This window comes from Choloepus didactylus, chromosome 2, assembly GCF_015220235.1.
Source record: "Choloepus didactylus isolate mChoDid1 chromosome 2, mChoDid1.pri, whole genome shotgun sequence".
Lineage (NCBI taxonomy): Eukaryota > Metazoa > Chordata > Mammalia > Pilosa > Megalonychidae > Choloepus > Choloepus didactylus.
Genome location: NC_051308.1, coordinates 180,747,419 through 180,764,800, shown reverse-complemented (window position 1 = coordinate 180,764,800; position 17,382 = coordinate 180,747,419). Strand labels below are relative to the sequence as shown.

Genomic DNA, 17,382 nt, shown 5'->3' with positions numbered 1-17,382 from the left:
ATCGCCACAATCAATTTTAGAACATTTTTATTACTCCAAAATAAAGAAAAACAATTAAAAATAAAAAAGAAGACCTCAGACACTCTATATCCCTTATCCCCATTATGTATGTGTATGTATATATAGTCTTCATTTTATTACTCATCTGCCCATAAACTGGATAAAGGGGGTGTCAATCACAAGCTTTTCACAATCACATGGTCCCACGATAAAAGCTATATGGTTTACAAACATTATCAAGAATCAGGTCTACTGGATTACAGCTCAACGGATTCAGGTATTTCCTTCTAGCTATTCTCATACACTAGAAACTAAAAAGGAATATCTATATAATGCATAAGAATAACCCCCAGAGTGACCTCTCGACTCTATTTGAAATCTCTTAGCCCCTGAAACTTTTTTTTGTTTCATTTCTTTTCCCCCTTTTGGTAAAGAAGACATTCTCAGTCCCACAAGGCCAGGGCCAGGCTCATCCCTGGCAGTCATGTTCCATGTTGTCAGGGAGACTTACACCCCTGGGAGTCATATCCCACATAGGGGGGAGGGTAGTGAGTTTCTTTGCAGAGTTGGCTGAGAGAGGCCACATCTGAGCAATAAGTGGTTCTCAGGGGTGACTCTTAGGTATAATTATAAGTAGCTTAGCTTCTCCTTTGCATGAATAAGTTTCATTCAGGGCAAGCCCCCAAGATTGAGGGTTTGATTTATTAAATTGGTAGTCCCTAATGCTTGTGAGAGTATCAGGAATTCCCCAGGTGGGGAAGTTTAGTATTTCTACATTTTCCCCCAGTACCTCAAGGGGACTTAGCATATATTTTTTTAATCTTCTGCCCAAAAATACTCTGTGATATATCAGGGTATTACATTAACCTGTACAGAATAACAAGGTCTCATTCCCTATTCTAGCTTCCATGTAATTATGTTGTTTAAATAAACTGATCATACAGGTTAAATTAGATAGTGTGCTACAAGAATATAAATTTTGTACCAAATAAACATCTCTTAAACAACAGTTAAAATTCAGGAGTAGATGTGATTGTTATAAGAGCTTACAATCTAGGAAACTTTACAGTAAGTCTTATTGAACATTCTGTACCCCTGTATTGTAGATTGCCCAATCTCTTGGGCAAGACCGTCTTTGATTATAGGCTCAGATGGTACCTGTGCCTCTCTCCTTTCACATGCCTGTGTGTTGATGAAAAAACATGTCATGGAGAAGCAGCAAATAAAATTTTCCCACCAAAAGAGCCACCATTAAATTCAGCCATCCATCACTGAGTTATATTTACAGAGCCCAGGACATGCCAGGCCCTGGGCTAGGCCCTGAAATGCCAAGTGTTCTCAGACACAGTCAACTGCCCTCTGTGAATCTTCCTATCTATAGGGGCAATAAGTCATACCCAACAATAACAATAATACAATGTGCAAAGTGGCATGTGCTATAAGCAGGGCTGCATTTGTGACCTTCATGACTCCAAGAATTTTTCCCTTCTTCCATACAAAAATACTAAAAGTTGTATTTTAGAACTCTGTTGGTATAAAAATGAATATATACAGGCTGAATTTTATTTTCTGATTTTAAACAAAATTAAAGCATTTCCATGAGCACCTAACAATATGGGCTCTAGGCATTGTGCCTAATGGAGAAGTTGGTCCTGACATAAAAGAGACTAGGGTGAAGTGCCAAAGAGGTGCCAAGGAGGCAGAGGTTACCCACCACTGCAAGGAGAGACCAAAGGGAGGGGAAAAGGATCAGGGAAGGGAAGCTGGGACCAGAATGTATAAACCAAGCAATGCCAGGTTACAGAGCTGGACCATACAGAGCAGGCAGAGAAAGGAACATGAGTCAAGCTGATATGAGGCAGCATCTTCCTTGGAAAAAAACAAAAAGCCTTGAGAAAGATGGACTGAAATGGGAAAGGCCAAGAGACAAGCAGGTACCTAGATAATGCCATGAGCTTCGTGGGGGCAGAGGCCTTAGCTGTCTTGCTCACCCCTGAATCCCTAGCACTTAGCATGAAACAGGTGCTTTATATATGCTTGTTGGATGAATAAAGGAACAAATGAACAAAGTAGGAGAGCAGCAATGAACAAGAAGAAAAGCTAGATAAGGAAGTTGTTTTAAAAGTAAAATCAACATTTTAAAACTTTTGTTGATTCTATATAGCCCACCTTGCCTGTAGCTTACAAAGTGACTGAGAATTTGACTGTGGGGTTGGTGTTTCTCTATCACACACAGAAAGGACTGCACACCCACAGAGCCCACATGCAGCATACATGATGTCAGGTCTCCAGAACTGCCGGACTGTCCCCTCTCTCTCCATGTGTGAGAAAGAGGATCAGGCCCTGGTAACAACAGAAGCCTATGGCTATCAGCTGGTGAAGAGGATGGCATTCATGCTGTCCCCAGTCCAAGGAGCACTGCTCTTCAAGGACAGGACAGAGCACAGGCCTGGGAGGACTCAGCTGGGATACACTCCCCAGGGCGGGCAGAAAGTAAAGGGTGAACCAGCACTTACAAGGAAAACCTGATATTGGGGCCGAGAAATGGCCAGCTCCACAGACTGCAGAGGACAATCCGAAATGAAGAGTTTCCATCATCCACATGATAACTAGAGGTCTACCTAGAGGTTCTGGGAATCTGCCTGGAAGGAGAAAGGTAAAGGCATCCAAACAAGATGAAGAGGACAGTAGTAGCTAAGGGCTTTCGAGTGCTTACTATGTGCCAGGTACTCCATATACAAAGATTCAAAGCAGAGCTCTGAGAGAAAAGCATATGGGATAGATAAATTCTGTTTGCTGGTGGAGGAAGGTGGCGACAAGAGAATGAGAATTAGGGGCAATACAGAAGGTTTTCTGGGAAAAAGGAAAAAAAAAAAAAAAAAAAAAGGATTTCAAGGATGAAGAAGGCTGTCTGACAGAGAAGCACAAAAAATGGATTTTCCCTGAATCAATCCAAGCCATGATTCTCTTCTTCCTCATCCCAATGTGTCTTCTATGAGACTGAGTCCTTGTACCTGGTAGAACCAAGAGCCCAACATGCCCCTTGGGCAAAACACAATCTTCAATAGGATCTGAACAAGGACATCCTTCTGGGCTGCTCTCTGAGCCCTGTAGGACCAGCCTTGCCTTGGAAGCCTTTTGGCAAGATGTTCAGTTAGGATGAGGCTGAGGAGGTGGCAAATAACGTATAGCTTCTCCACTCTAATAGCTCAGACTGAAGGCAAAGAGAAGACAAGTGAGCCTAAAACAGGTTTGACCTCTATAACATGCATACAGAAAAAGGCTGACAGCTTTCTCTTTAATAAGACATCAAAACAAAAAGAAAAACTTTCAATCACCACCAAAATCAACACCTTCCTAACTGATAGTAATTTAAAACTAGAAGGTGCAATGAAGACAGAAATTATAAATTCTCTAACTCTTGGGGTGTTAAAACTTGAGACACAAATTCCTGATATTATAATGTACCAATGGAAAAAAATAAAGAATGGCATAAACAAATCTAGTGTGATAGCTGCCTTGATTCCTCTTCAGAATGATACAATGAAATAATACAGAAAGGAGGAGGAGGGAGGGAAAGACAGACAAATGGATATACAGACCTATCAACCAGATACACCTTTCAAGTTTTTGAGAAAATCAATTATAACAATGACTGCATATTCTAAGTTTGGGTAGAGATAATGCACACAATGAATTCTCTTTAGGTTTCCACAGAATTTTACTAAAGAATAGTAAAATTCATTTGGAAGGGTCCAGACTTCAATTAGTGATATGAATGAAGCAGGTCTGGTTAAGACCAGGGCAAGCCAGGCCAAAGGATAAAGGTTGAAACTGACTGTGTTTTAAAACTTCAACTTCCATGTGAGACCAAGGGAAGAGATGTTTATTTGGTACAGGATCTATATTTTCTAAACAATTTAACTTGTACAGTGTGTTCAAATACCATAATTACATAGAACTTTGACTAGGAAGTGAGACCTGGTAGGTTTGTATAGGTTAATGTGAAATAGTGACACATCCCAGAGCAATTTGGGCAGATAATAAAAAATATATTTACAGCCTCCCCCTCCCCAGCCCCAAGGATCTGGGGGAAGGTGCGGATGTGTTGGACATCCTCACCTGGACTGGTGTTGATGTTGTCACAAACATTGGGACTGGCGGTTTGATGTGCTGAGCCCTCGAGCATGGGACTTGCCCTTATGAAGCTCATTACCACAAAGGAGAGTCTAAAGTTGTATGTAATGGTGCCTAAGAGTCTCCCCCTGAGTACCTCTTTGTTGCTCAGATGTGGCCCTCTCTCTCTCTAACTGAGCCATCTGGACAGGTGAACTCGCTGCCCTCCCCCCTACGTGGGACCCGACTCCCAGGGTTGTAAATCTCCCTGGCAACGCAGAGTATGACACCCGGGGATGAATGTGGACCCGGCATCGTGGGACTGAGAGTATCTTCTTGACCAAAAGGGGGACGCAAAATGAGACGAAATAGTTTCAGTGGCTGAGAGATTCCAAATGGAGTCGAGAGGTCACTCTGGTGGACATTCTTATGCACTATATAGATAACACCTCTTAGGCTTTAATGTATTGGAATAGCTAGAAGTAAATACCTGAAACTACCAAACTCCAACCCAGCAGTCTGGACTCCTGAAGACAATTATATAAGAATATAGATTACAAGGGGTGACAGTGTGATTGTGAAGACCTTGTGGATCACACCCCCTTTATCTAGTGTATGGATGAGTGGAGGAATGGGGATAAAAACTAAAGGACAAATGGGGTGGGATGGGGGGATGATTTGGGTGCTTTTTTTCACTTTTATTTTTTCTTGTTCTGGTTCTTTCTGATGTAATGAAAATATTCAGAGATAGATTGTGGTGATGAACGCATAACTATGTTATCATACTGTGGACAGTGGACTGTATATCATGGATGATTGTATGGTGTGTGAATGTATTTCAATAAAACTGAATTTAATAAAAAAAATTCATTTGGAAGGAAAAGCAAGAAAATATTTTTTTCTTAAAAAAGAATACACTTTTCCTATAGTAAGAGCCATCATTAACTAATAACTATAAAAATCATTATCTAAAAACAGAAAACCATAATTAAAGTACAAGAATATTTCCCTAAGACAGAGCTGGGATTCCACTGAAATAGTGACCAACATTTATTTTCATATTACACCTATCTTGTTATCCAAGTTCAAAGAGTCTGTGGTAACAAAGCAATATCCTGTTGAAGCACACTGACAGGTACAAAGTCAAGGTGCCAAAAATGAAGCACTTCTTGACAGCTAACAGAACTGGGGAGCAAGCAAAGACAGCTTTTAAAGGCAAGGAAATCATACAACAAATAAAGATAATGCCTCAAAGAGGATTCTAGTGCTAGGACTACCATTCACTAGCTGTGTGACTTTGGATACCTCACTTCCATTTTCTGGGTGTCATTTTTCCCACTGGAAAAATGGAAGCATTGAATCAGGTAAATTCAGATCTCTTCCGATCTCTTCCAAGTCCCCAATTATACAATTCTAGATTCTGAGACAAGTGTAGAAAGGACTAGAACTCAGTTCTTTCTAGTCTCAGCCCCCTTCCTAGACTATAAGCTGCAAATAGATGTTTCAATGCTGGATCACAAAGCCAACCCCCAGACCACTGAAAGGAAGATTACACTTTGAAAAACAAATCCAAATATAGTCAGGAGGCTCAGGTGGGTGGGGTGAGTGTTTTACTCTATCTGGGGTATGAAATCTTGCACGGCACACACCTCTCCTCTTAAGGTAAGACCCTGGGTAAGTATAGAAAAAAGAGAAAAAGTTAGCCCTTGGATGATTATCAAAGAAGGAGATCTGGTTCAGTTTCCACTGAGAAAAATATCCCAGTCATTCTAGAATGGTGTAGACTCTACCAACTTCCCAAAGAAAATAGCAGCTAAACTACTGTGGAGAGCCTCTGAGATTTCCATGGCATTCTCCAACATGTCCCTCATTTCATTAGCATCTGAGCTCATTTACTGACTTAATCATATTTGCATAAATTAAGATCCATTTCAGAAGTGCCCAACCTACTCATAGGGTCCTCTGGTAACAAGCCAAACTTGCATTTAACTAGTATCTAACAAACATACTTTCAATTCTAGTTACTGAACAAACGTGTTTGCAAACTCAGGAGACTGCAGCTATGAAGTACTTGACTGTCTATGTCACCTTGGGAGACACTGTGACATTTAGCAATGTCTACAGTATGGGAGAAAAGACAAGTATCCACCAGAAGACAATTTAAAGCCCCCACAGTCAAAAATTCTGTGGGAGTGGATCAAAGCACCCACTTCTTCAGAGCAAAATCAACCTAGATTTCTACGTTACAACTCCAGACAGTGTTTCTCTACTTTTTCACTACAATGCTAAGAAATATATTTTATATCATGACTTAGTATATACATATATATTATACTTATGAAACAAAAGTTTTAAGAATGCAATATTCTAATATACATAGTATACTCTGATCTATTCTCTTCTGTTTCTTTATCTTTTTAAATTCTGGTCACAACCCACTAAATTAAAACCATAACCATGATCCACAATTTGAAAAACTCTGCCATAGGATACTGATTCTATTTAAAATCCCCTCTGTGTCATAAAGATCTCTAAGGTGTGGAGGAGGAGGGTGATCAAACATGTTCAATTGTATTTCAAATACTGAAGAAGACTTTTCTCATACCAAACACACATAAAATTCATAAATTACAAAAATGACTATAATACTCCTTGATAAATGACTCAGGGTTCCGGGCTAATCCCTTTCTGCATGAAAAAGCCAGGCAGGCACCAGCCCTGTACTTTCCATACCTCATCCGGTAGTGGAGCCGGAGCAATGTCTTGTTGTCAACAGTGATGGTGCGATTCGGAGCATACCAAAGCCTGGTGTTCTCATCATACAGAGCAAAGAGGTTGTGACACAGAGGAGAGATATCTGGGGAAAAATAAAGGACACATCAGAAAATAAAAGACAAACACATCTGGCCATCTGTTCCCAAAGCACAACATATGCAAAGATAAGGAATTTTCTCATCCAAAAAGAATCTAGGTCACATACATAACCTCTTTGGGCAAATATGACTTCTAACCATGTTCAATCAGGCAGTTTTAACAAGCAAGAACTATAGCTGCCCAGGAACATGCACTGTAGCGCCTGGCAAACCGGATTATAACCATTTTAAAATAAAAGTCTAATGATTTTTCTCATTGTGGTATCTATGATGGAATCTTACGAAACCCTGCATTTTAAAATAGGCCATCTGATTGGTTTGCAGATTATAGCTGATGTGTACCTTGCTAATCATAGGGAGAAACATTCTTGGAGTCTGGGAAATCCCCAAGCTGTTTCCTACAGAAAATGTTTAAACAATTGTAACTCACTGTGACTACACATTATACATACATAGGCATTCCTGGCAGGAGTGTATGAAATATTTTAGAATAAATAATAATCAGTGATTCCTGCCAGTGATTAAAATCTAATATCATTAATGAATATACTTCTTAAACACAATGTACAGTTGCTGTAAGTATTTTTTATTAGTAGCCACCTAACAAGATACATGCTTAATGAAGTTGGTCCAACAGTACCGCCCTTGCCTCCCTGCTGTGCCACCTCCCCCCCCAAACAATCACTTCCTTCAATACAAGAATAATAGAAAAGACAAGGGAGACTATGAAGCCAAGAAGGCACCTTTCTACTAACTTCTGAGCTCATGATAAAAATCACACAGACCTATAATCTAAATAAGGGAGGGAGGGAGAGAATTTTGAATTATTACTGATATTTTCATGTGCAACCAGTTCCCAAGCTAAGACACAGTGAGTGAACTTAAATAACCAAAAAACAAGGGAGAAATAAAATAATTGACACTTGTTTTCCAAATCAGACATCTGAGGTGAGACTGATATCTACAGGAGCCCTCCCTGCCCCTGCCCGCCTAGGCAGAGGCTTTCTCTAATGCAGGTACTGAGTAAAGAACTTTGAGACACCTTGGCAACTCAATGTCCTCTTCTGCATGCCTCAATTTGTACCACTCAAGAAATTTGGGAGCTACTCCCGAAGTTACACATTTCCTTACAAAGAAGACGGAGCTAAACTTTTAAGAGCATTCTCCCTTAGGAACAATGACAAATGGCTTTTGAATTCAGTATTATTCGGACGGACGATGTTTCAGGTATACTATAGTTTTTCATTCATAAATTGACTTTGATGGACCAGTCTGGAAACCTAGCCTTTCTTTACAATTTCCTTCTATATCTGTATTTGAATGTGCATTTACACATACATATTTGAAGCACAATTTATCCATAATCATGGAATTATTCGTACTTCTAGCATAGCTGTGATTCTAACAATTCCTACCCTTAAACAGGAAAATTAAAGATACTTTTTTAATATAAAAGGATTGTATAATAACAACACTAACTTTCACCAAGGGCTAAGTGACAGCCATCAGGCTAAAACACTCTTCATGTTATTCTTTAATGACACCCAATGACATATTATTTTTGCCATTCTACAGATGAAGAAACTGTGACCTCCAGAGGTTTAGTATCTGATTCAAGGTTACTCAGCTAGTAAAATGCAGATGGGATTCAAACCAAGACAGAGCTACTGAGGGGATGAAGCCATGGCAGCTAAATGAATAAAATTTACCAGATGGTGGTAAAAAAAAAAAAAAAAAAAAAAAGAATTTAAAAAAAAAGGGAAGAAAAATACTACCTCAAAAATAGCACTTACTATAATAGCAATGAGAGCAACAAGATTCTGTGTCATTCCGTGTTTATATTCCCAAGTCAGTTATAGAAGAAAATACACTCTCTCTATATACACTTGGCTTAGAAACTGATGCCCCCAAAATGAATACCCCTCAGTTCAAAGTTGCAGGTAATATAGCAGCTGTGTCAATCTCCAGACTCACAGGTTCTCGATATCATCCTCTTGAGCAACAATTTCTTGACCCCTCGTTAACTGCATCCCAACAATTCTGCACAAATGATCCGTACTAATGAACAGACTGACGTTTTTATCTTTTATACTGATAGCAAGAAGTCAGCTAACAGAATAAACACTATAAACCAAATTTCAAGGGAAAGGAGAAAAATAATTAAAGCCTTAAAAAAATACTTTAGAAGCATTGATTTACTACTAGTTGTTTTGCTAATCACAAATACTTTTAAAAGCTGCTGTCTAAAGCTGATTTCGTGTATAAACTTTGCTGCTTATTCAAAATAATTTTAAAATAGTACTGTATTTTCCCCTAATAATCTATAATTCAGCCAATTTTATACCATGCTATGCTTCCTTAGTAAGAGTCTACCATACTCTCCCCAGCAGTCCTTTCATTGAAACTCTGGTATTTAAATCATTTTAGGCAGAAAGATATATATCAGAAAGAAAATGGGTTTTCTTGACAAGCTCTACCACTTACAAAATAGGTGATTCTTGAAATAACTGTACTATCCCCACAGAGTTGTGCTGACGGCTAAAGATGACATATGTAACACATGGACCAAACTGTCTGGCATCATAGCTAGTTACTTCATCATCACAAAATAAGTGGGATAGGTCTTTTTTAAAAAAAAAACTGCTTTTTTTAAGTGTACAATTCAATGACTTTTAGAATATTTACAAAGTTGCACAACCATCACCACAATCTAAGTGGATTAAATCTTCTGACTAAGGTTCTATGATTTGACTTCACTTGTCACTTAAAATTAGGTAGGCAAAAACTATCAGTGACCCTAAGTTTAAAGGATAGTGAAAGGGGCTTTATTTTGTCAGCAGGTTTCCCACCTTCTAAAGGTGATAGGCTAAATTTAGAAGAACAAACCTCACTGCAGAAAAAGAAAATGGATTGTGTTGTTCACAGCTTCAGTGTCCTTTTCACAACTTACCAACTTGATCAAGCCACAAAGCAACACTCAGTTTCTCACTTCAATTTGTATCATGTGGAGAAAAGGGGGTAAGGAAGGAGCAGTTCACAGTAGCAGCAGGATGGATCAAAATTTTCGGAAGTTTTAAATAATTAAGATGATGGGAGATACCACTTGTTAGTTTGTAACTCTGCTCTGTGCCAGGTACTTTACATATCACCTCATTTAGTACTGATATGATTCCAATGTTACAGATGTGGAGAGAAAAACTGAGGCTTCACAGGAGTCGAGCATCTTTCCCTAGAATGTGACAGCTCACTACTGACAGAGCAAGAAAAAAACCACTTTACAGATGAATCAAGTGAAACAAACCCTCAGAAATGAATAATTTTAGACACAGCCCCAAATTTATTTTCTTTATTTGCAAACACGTTGTAGTTGAAAAAATGTGACCCTTTCTGGAACCACTGATGTTAATGGAGTTGGTGTTATTAATATTACTGTTATTATCTATGGGAACCACACAACCTTTGAACACACCTATTTCACATGGCACAAATCACATCATATTTAAGTTTTATGTCTGCTGTCCCTACAAAACAGCAAGCACCATGAACCATGAACCATGTCTTATCTATCTTCACATCCCAGAATCCAGTCCAGGGTTGGCTCAGACAATGTACACAAAATGACTAGCAATTCATGTTCATAAGCCACATGGAAGGGTCAAGAAAATTAATTAATGCAGCCAGGTCCCTATTACCTAAGTTCACATGCAAGTAAGTGGCAAAGGCAGAATGGAATGCCTGACTCCCAGAGCCCATCCCTCTCTCCACTCTGCTGAGCCACAAAGGGCAGAGATGCCCAGATCTGCTTTTGGGACAGTGAGCCAACAAAACCTTCCCTGAACCCCAGGCAGCTGCCAATACTCACGGCATTCCTGTGCAGCCCTGATGCACAGTTCCTCTGCCGTGTACTCTCCGCCGTCCAGCCGGAGGGGGTCTCTGTCAGACAGATAGAAGAACACCTCCACCCCCGGCTCAGGGGTCTCCAGATTCACCTCTGTCTTCTTGGAGCTCCTCATTTTAGCACAGAAAGCCATGGCATTGCAGTCCTCTTTTATATTTAGATACTGCAGTAGAAGGAAAACAAGACTATGTGGTCATTCTATGTGTGAAAAGTTCAAGTGGCAAAAGAGGGTGTTATGAAGGTGAGCAAACAGAAATACTTATTTTTGGATAAAGACCTCTCCCTGCTCCTTCCCTCCCTGAAAATCAAATACATAAGAGCTTATTAGAGGTGAAATCACAGGAAATAATTACAGCAATTCTCAAAAATCAGAATAATTTTAGACACAGCCCCAAATTTATTTTCTTTATTTGCAAACACGTTGTAGTTGAAAAAATGTGACCCTTTCTGGAACCACTGATGTTAACGGAGTTGGTGTTAAGTTATTAATATTGCTGTTATATCTATGGGAACCACACAACCTTTGAACACACCTATTTCACATGGCACAAATCACATCATATTTAAGTTTTATGTCTGTCGTCCCCACAAAACAGCAAGCACCATGAACCATGAACCAAGTCTTACTTATCTTCACATCCCAGAACCCAGCCCAGGGTTGGCTCAGACAATGTACACAAAATGACTAGCAATTCATGTTCATAAGCCACATGGAAGGGTCAAGAAAATTAATTAATGCAGCCAGGTCCCTATTATCCCACAGGCAGGCAAGGGGATGGGCAGCAGTTTGTGGCAGTGTAAAAAGAGTGAGAAGTTTTGCTTTGCCAAGGTCAGAACCCACTGGGGAGAAGCATGCAGGTAAGTCGTTCACATGGGCTCCCTTCAAAAGGGAGGACAATTAAGACCAAAGAACGAACCTCAGCAACTTAGCTTCCAGCAAGGCCAGAAAAAAAGGGAAGAATAAGGGAAAGCCCTACATATTCTTTCTTCCTCTTGCCCTGATGCCAATGGCCTACAAAGTCATCTCCCCGATCCTAGACCCTTACTTTCCTCCAGCCTAGCAAGCCAACATTTGCTTAGCCCTCAAAGTGATCCCTCAATGACTTTCCATTAGTATACAGACCAATTCCCAAGCACCTTAACAGAGCCTGTCCTCCACCTGGCCCCAGCCAGCCTCACTAGCCTTATTTTTTATCACTCCCAGTCTCTTCAGGCTTGGCACCCATGAAGCTGCCCACTGTTCTTACGGGCCCCCACCATGTTTTTTCTTACTTTCCTAACCGTGATCATGCTTATTCCTTATCTATTTTAGGACAAAGTTCAACTCTCTTTAGAGCTCAGTTCAGGCATTACTCAAGGAAACCTCTGAACCTCCACCCCATCCCCTAAATTGCCTACTGTGGCAATCCGTGGCCTGAGCAAAACAGGCCTGCAGATCTTTGGTGCACAGCACTCTGCATGACCTAGGCAGCTAAATGTTTAACCTATTGTCTTTCTAAGCCAGTAAAGAGAAAAAGGGTAAAATTGATCTTAAAATGTAACTTTATGCAAGCAGGTAGGAAGTGAGAGGCTCACAGTCTCACCAAAAGAGCAAAACGTACTTGTTCAAGTGTTATTCTAGTCCTTCCTGCACCACACCCCAGGTCAAAATGACCTATTCCTGCATCTATGCTCCCCCTCACCCTTAGGAAGGCCTTTGTCTTAAACCCTTATAAAAGGTTTTCTGTCCTTTTTGCATCGCTCAGTCATCTTCCCTGCAAATGCAATGCCTGCCCGATCTGAGAGAGCCGCCATGACCTCTCCACGACTTCTCACCCTGTAAGTAAGCCCTGAATAAAAGTTCATGTATCAGAAAATGCTCGTTGTCTTCTTTGGCCTCTGGACTGGCATGGCCCTCATGGGCTGCGACATCTACTCTTCTATGCCCCAAACTTGCCACACTGCAATGACCACATGAAATCATCACCATCTTATTCATGTGTATCTGTCTCTGTCTCTCTCACTCTCTCTCCCACCTCACGTTATGAGTCTCTTAAGGACAAGAGCTGTGTCAGCCACCTTTGTACCTAGTGCAGAGACTGTGACTGATCCAAGGAAGCTCCCCAGAACAAGCAAAGTCATCCAGGTGGATGGCTGTCATAGCTCTCTTCACCAAATTCATTCGCTGGGTAAGAAGAGATGTTCAAAGGAGGGACACGAGCCAGATAGGGACACTGCTACAAACTAAAAGAGCGATTCAATTTTTTATTGTTTAATCTCCAAAGTAAATCTGAAAACCAGAATCTTCCAGAAACCAAGCTGAGAGACTAAGCTCTTAACTTACCTTGAGGTTCATTATCAACAGGCAAGATAGATTTAAACCACAGCACTAAGCCTCCCATCCTGCCTCACACTGAGAAATAGAGGTGGAAAACAAAGTAGCTAAAAGCCTGCTTCATAATGCAAGATGAATCTTTACCATGAGAGTCTTCATAGACATGACATGGGAAGAATTCAAAGACAGTGTTACCCTCTTTAGCCCTAAGGAAATAAATAGGCAAGTGTACATAATTATATTCATAAGATGTGATGTCGTTTGAAATAGAAAAAAAAAAAAAATACAACTCATGATGTCCAACAGAAGACTCACCAAACAAAATAAGGTTTATCGACACAAAGGAATACCATGCAGCTATTAAAAAGGATGACACAAACCAACACTGAAAGATGTGTGTGACATACTGTAAAGTGAAGAAAAACACAATATGTATACAGCATGATTCTTTTGGTATGAATATCCATATAAAAATCTGGAAGAATATACAATAAATTGTTAACAGGGATAAGCATCAGGAGAAATTACAAAAGAAATTTAACTTTCATTTTGTACTTCAGGTACTTTCAAAAAAAAAAAAAAAAACTGTGTATAATATGACATGAACCAAAATTAAAATATCAACTTTTCAAGATTAATGGAAATAATACAGACATAGTCCTATGGGTTCAAAATCACAGTTTCATTATTCTTTTTAAAAGCTAGATATTTTCCTCTTTTCTTTTCATTAATAGGCATATCTACATACCTGCATTTATTCGGTTGTCCAGTGTCCCCCCAAAACAGACTGGATCCTCTTCTCCGCTTTACAAAGCCTGTTCAGAGCTAAGCTAAAGACAAAGATAAATAAATATATCAGCTGCAGAGGTAATTGCATCAGAAAATAACAGGACACTATCATTAAGGAAGCAACCGAAACCATAAGCAGGCAGGAAAAAAGCATTTAGAAGGAAGAAAGGGAATTTAAAAAAAAAAAAAAAAAAAAAAAAAAAAAAAACGATTGATGGGGGCAATGAGATGAGAGTACAGGGAGTCATTTTAGGTTGTAAACATCAAAGAAAATATTATTTTCATTGCTTTGAGAAAGGAAGCCAGGGACTTCTGCTTCCTGGCGTAATGTGCCCTCCGCGGTGTAAGTGAAGACCGTGTGCTTTTGTCGTCAACAACCTCTCTCTCGAGGCTATGAACAATAGCTTAGAACACCCAAAAAATGTGGACTTTCATTTCACATTCCCATTTCCTTTAGAATTCCCCTCTTCCCAACTAATTTGTCCTTGACATAATTTTAATGGTAAAACAAAATAGGGCCTGGTGAAAGGGGTAAGTCTGGGCATAAATCTGACTAAATATGCTTTCAGTTCACCAAATTTTTTTTAACCATTCTTACATGGAAATTTAGAGAGCAAACAAAGCCCCTTCCCAGATCTTATTCTTCTAAATAAGAATAGTAGCTTGGTTCTGAAGAATTAAAATAAGCTAGTCTCATCTCACCACCAACCATCAGTATCACCACAATCCCTCACCAAAAAAAAAAAAATTCTGTTTTGTTTTACATTACCTGTTTCCCACAAATTCTCTTTTTTAACAGTACAATCAAATTATTTTGGCAAATAAGAAGCAACCACCCTTAGTGAGTCAAAAATGGTTTCCAAGTCAATACTATTATCTTAGTATACTGTCAATCATTCCACATGTTTTATCAGAATCCAGCTTTAGGAAGAACAGCCCCAGGCATTACATGACAGTGGTGAGAGGGTCTGGAAGAGGGGAGAGCGGGTGGGTCACCACTGAGATGGCGAGGCCACAGGGCCTTACACTGGAAGGTGGGAAACAGCACAAAGGAAAACACAGAAAGCAACCTAAAATCAATCGAGTGAGGGTATCATAATGTCATCTTTTACACCTCTTCCTAACCCAGGTGACTAATGTTGGCAAAGGCTAGTTTGGAAAGACTTTGCAGTGGGTGAGACTCAATCAAAAGTGAAGATGGAAGGCCAGGCAGTGGGTACAAATATGAATTTTGATATGACCACTTTGACTTGGCTATTTTGACAGAACTATTTACAAAATTCAAAGAACAAATCGTTATATTTTCAGCTTCCTAAAAATCAATATAATTCAATATAATTGTTTTAATTATGTAATAGACACCCTGCCCTGCATCAAACCAGCAAGTTGAAATTAGTTACATACTAATAATGCCTTGCTCTGCTCAGAAGCAGGGCCTCAAGTGCCACACTGAGGAGTATTTTCTGTGCTCAATCGGGAGGGCTACAATGAAGAACAAGAGAGATATGGTCCCTGCCCACATGGAGTTTACAGTCTAAGGGGCAAATGGAATCAAACAATGATGCACAGAAGAAGGTAAAGAGATAAAACTGCTATGAAGGAAAAACAGAAGGCATATAATAACACAACAGAGGGAATGTGATCTAGTTTGGGGATTCAGGAGGGAAGTAATATTGAGCTAAGATATAACAGACTGCTGGAGAGTGGTGGGGGCGGGGGGGCAGAATGAAACTGGTAGGGAGAAAGCAGTCCAGGCAAGAGGATCAGCATGTGCAAAGGCTCTGTAGAGGGAGGGAATTAGTTTGGACTCTCCAGCTGCATCAAGGCGGAAACCCTTTCTAATAACTCCTTTGGACACAGAGTCCTGGGCACAAAAGAGCACCAGCTGATTCCCATGGGCAGTATTTGCAAACGGCATGCCTGGGGACTTTCTACCCAGGTTTTCAGAAGACACCAGTATCTGCTGCTGCCAAGGATGAATGAAAATTAACCAGAAGGGCTCCCTGCTTTGAAGCACTAAGAAGCCTGCCGAAACCAGGAGAGGTTCACAGACTCAGAACCTTTTAGAGCAGGAAGAGACCTAGAAGTTGCACCAGACCCAGGCTTCTTTCAGAAGGGCTACAGCATAAAACTTTTTGGAACTTAGAAATATCAGATCATGTGTTACTTGAACTTAGGAATCATGGAATTTTTCTGGGCCTCTTGGAAGATTTGAGGGTCAGGCTAAAATCACTAAGATTCTAGAAGTAGGATTCTTTGAAAACCAATACCTATAACTAAAGAAAACGGTTTTTCCATTATTCTTTCTCTACTTAAAGCAACACTATATATTGAAATCACATTGTACCTAATCCTCAAACTGGTCTCCAGTATTACTGGACAGTATAATAAAATGGTATCGATTTGTGATACTCAGCCTAGAGATTAAACTTTCTGAGAAAACGAAATAAGCAATAGGATTTCTAAATAATATGCAATTAGTACGGTGTTTTTGTATGCTGACTAAATAACAACAAAAAAGTATTTATTGGATTCTTGCTATACACAATAAACTAACACAATTCCTGTTCTCATAGAACTGACATGATAAAAATAAAAAGCACCCATATAGTACTAGGTACTGTTCTAAACACTTTTAACCAAGGACTGCTAATCCTTTTATATGAAATGACAACTTCTCATTCAGGATAAGTGTTGTTGTTTTAAATGCTAAAGCATTTAGCAGCATTCAAATAATATTTCTTTCAAAATAAATCAGTCAATATGATCCAGCTGACTATTTTTAGAGCAGGTAGGAAAGGAACAAGATCAGTTTTTAAATGCTTTGGATCAACCAAAGTGACCAACTCAAAAGTTTCCTGCTACAAGATATAAAAGAAAAGTCTTGAATGCTAGAAAAACTGATCAAGAAGTATCACAAAATACCCTTAAAAAAAATAACATGATTCACTGGGATTCAATTCCCAACTCAAATGAATACGAAGAAGCTTAGAAAATGGTAAGAATAAAGATGAGTAATCAAAAGCCTTTTGGTAATACTAGTGAATTCTTTTACCCTAATTTACTTATAAATTTTCAAGGATTTGAAAAAAATATGAGTCACAGAGGAGAGAATAAAAGGCACTGATTAATTTTGTGGCTCAATCTTGTAGATGCTACTTTATATAAAACAAAAAAATCAGGGAGATTTTTGTAGATTCTCCAATTTCTTTAGTTTATCAAATTCTTACGCAAGAGACAAGTATACCTGAGAATTTCTGAATGGGGGAAAAGTAAAAGGAATAAAACACAACTCGGTGAGTATTAACAAAGACTAACTACAATAGATGAAACTTATCAAAAAGTCTTCACCAAACACTGTGAATGTAATTAATGCCACTGAATTGTAAAGT

The 17,382-nt window shown here is 39.3% G+C and overlaps 1 protein-coding gene across 2 annotated transcripts in view; it reads right to left on the bottom strand.

The window, feature by feature from the left end:
• The window catches only part of JAK1 (Janus kinase 1), a 136,960-nt gene that overhangs the window by 42,279 nt on the left and 77,299 nt on the right, over positions 1-17,382 (bottom strand). For both annotated transcript variants that reach the window (XM_037827013.1, XM_037827014.1), the window contains exons 2-4: positions 13,950-14,031; positions 10,852-11,050; positions 6,850-6,973 (exon numbers count right to left, since the gene is read on the bottom strand). In XM_037827013.1, coding sequence (XP_037682941.1) covers positions 6,850-6,973; positions 10,852-11,050; positions 13,950-13,955 — 329 coding nt within the window. In that variant the 5' untranslated portion in view covers positions 13,956-14,031. The remainder of the gene's footprint in view (positions 1-6,849; positions 6,974-10,851; positions 11,051-13,949; positions 14,032-17,382) is intronic.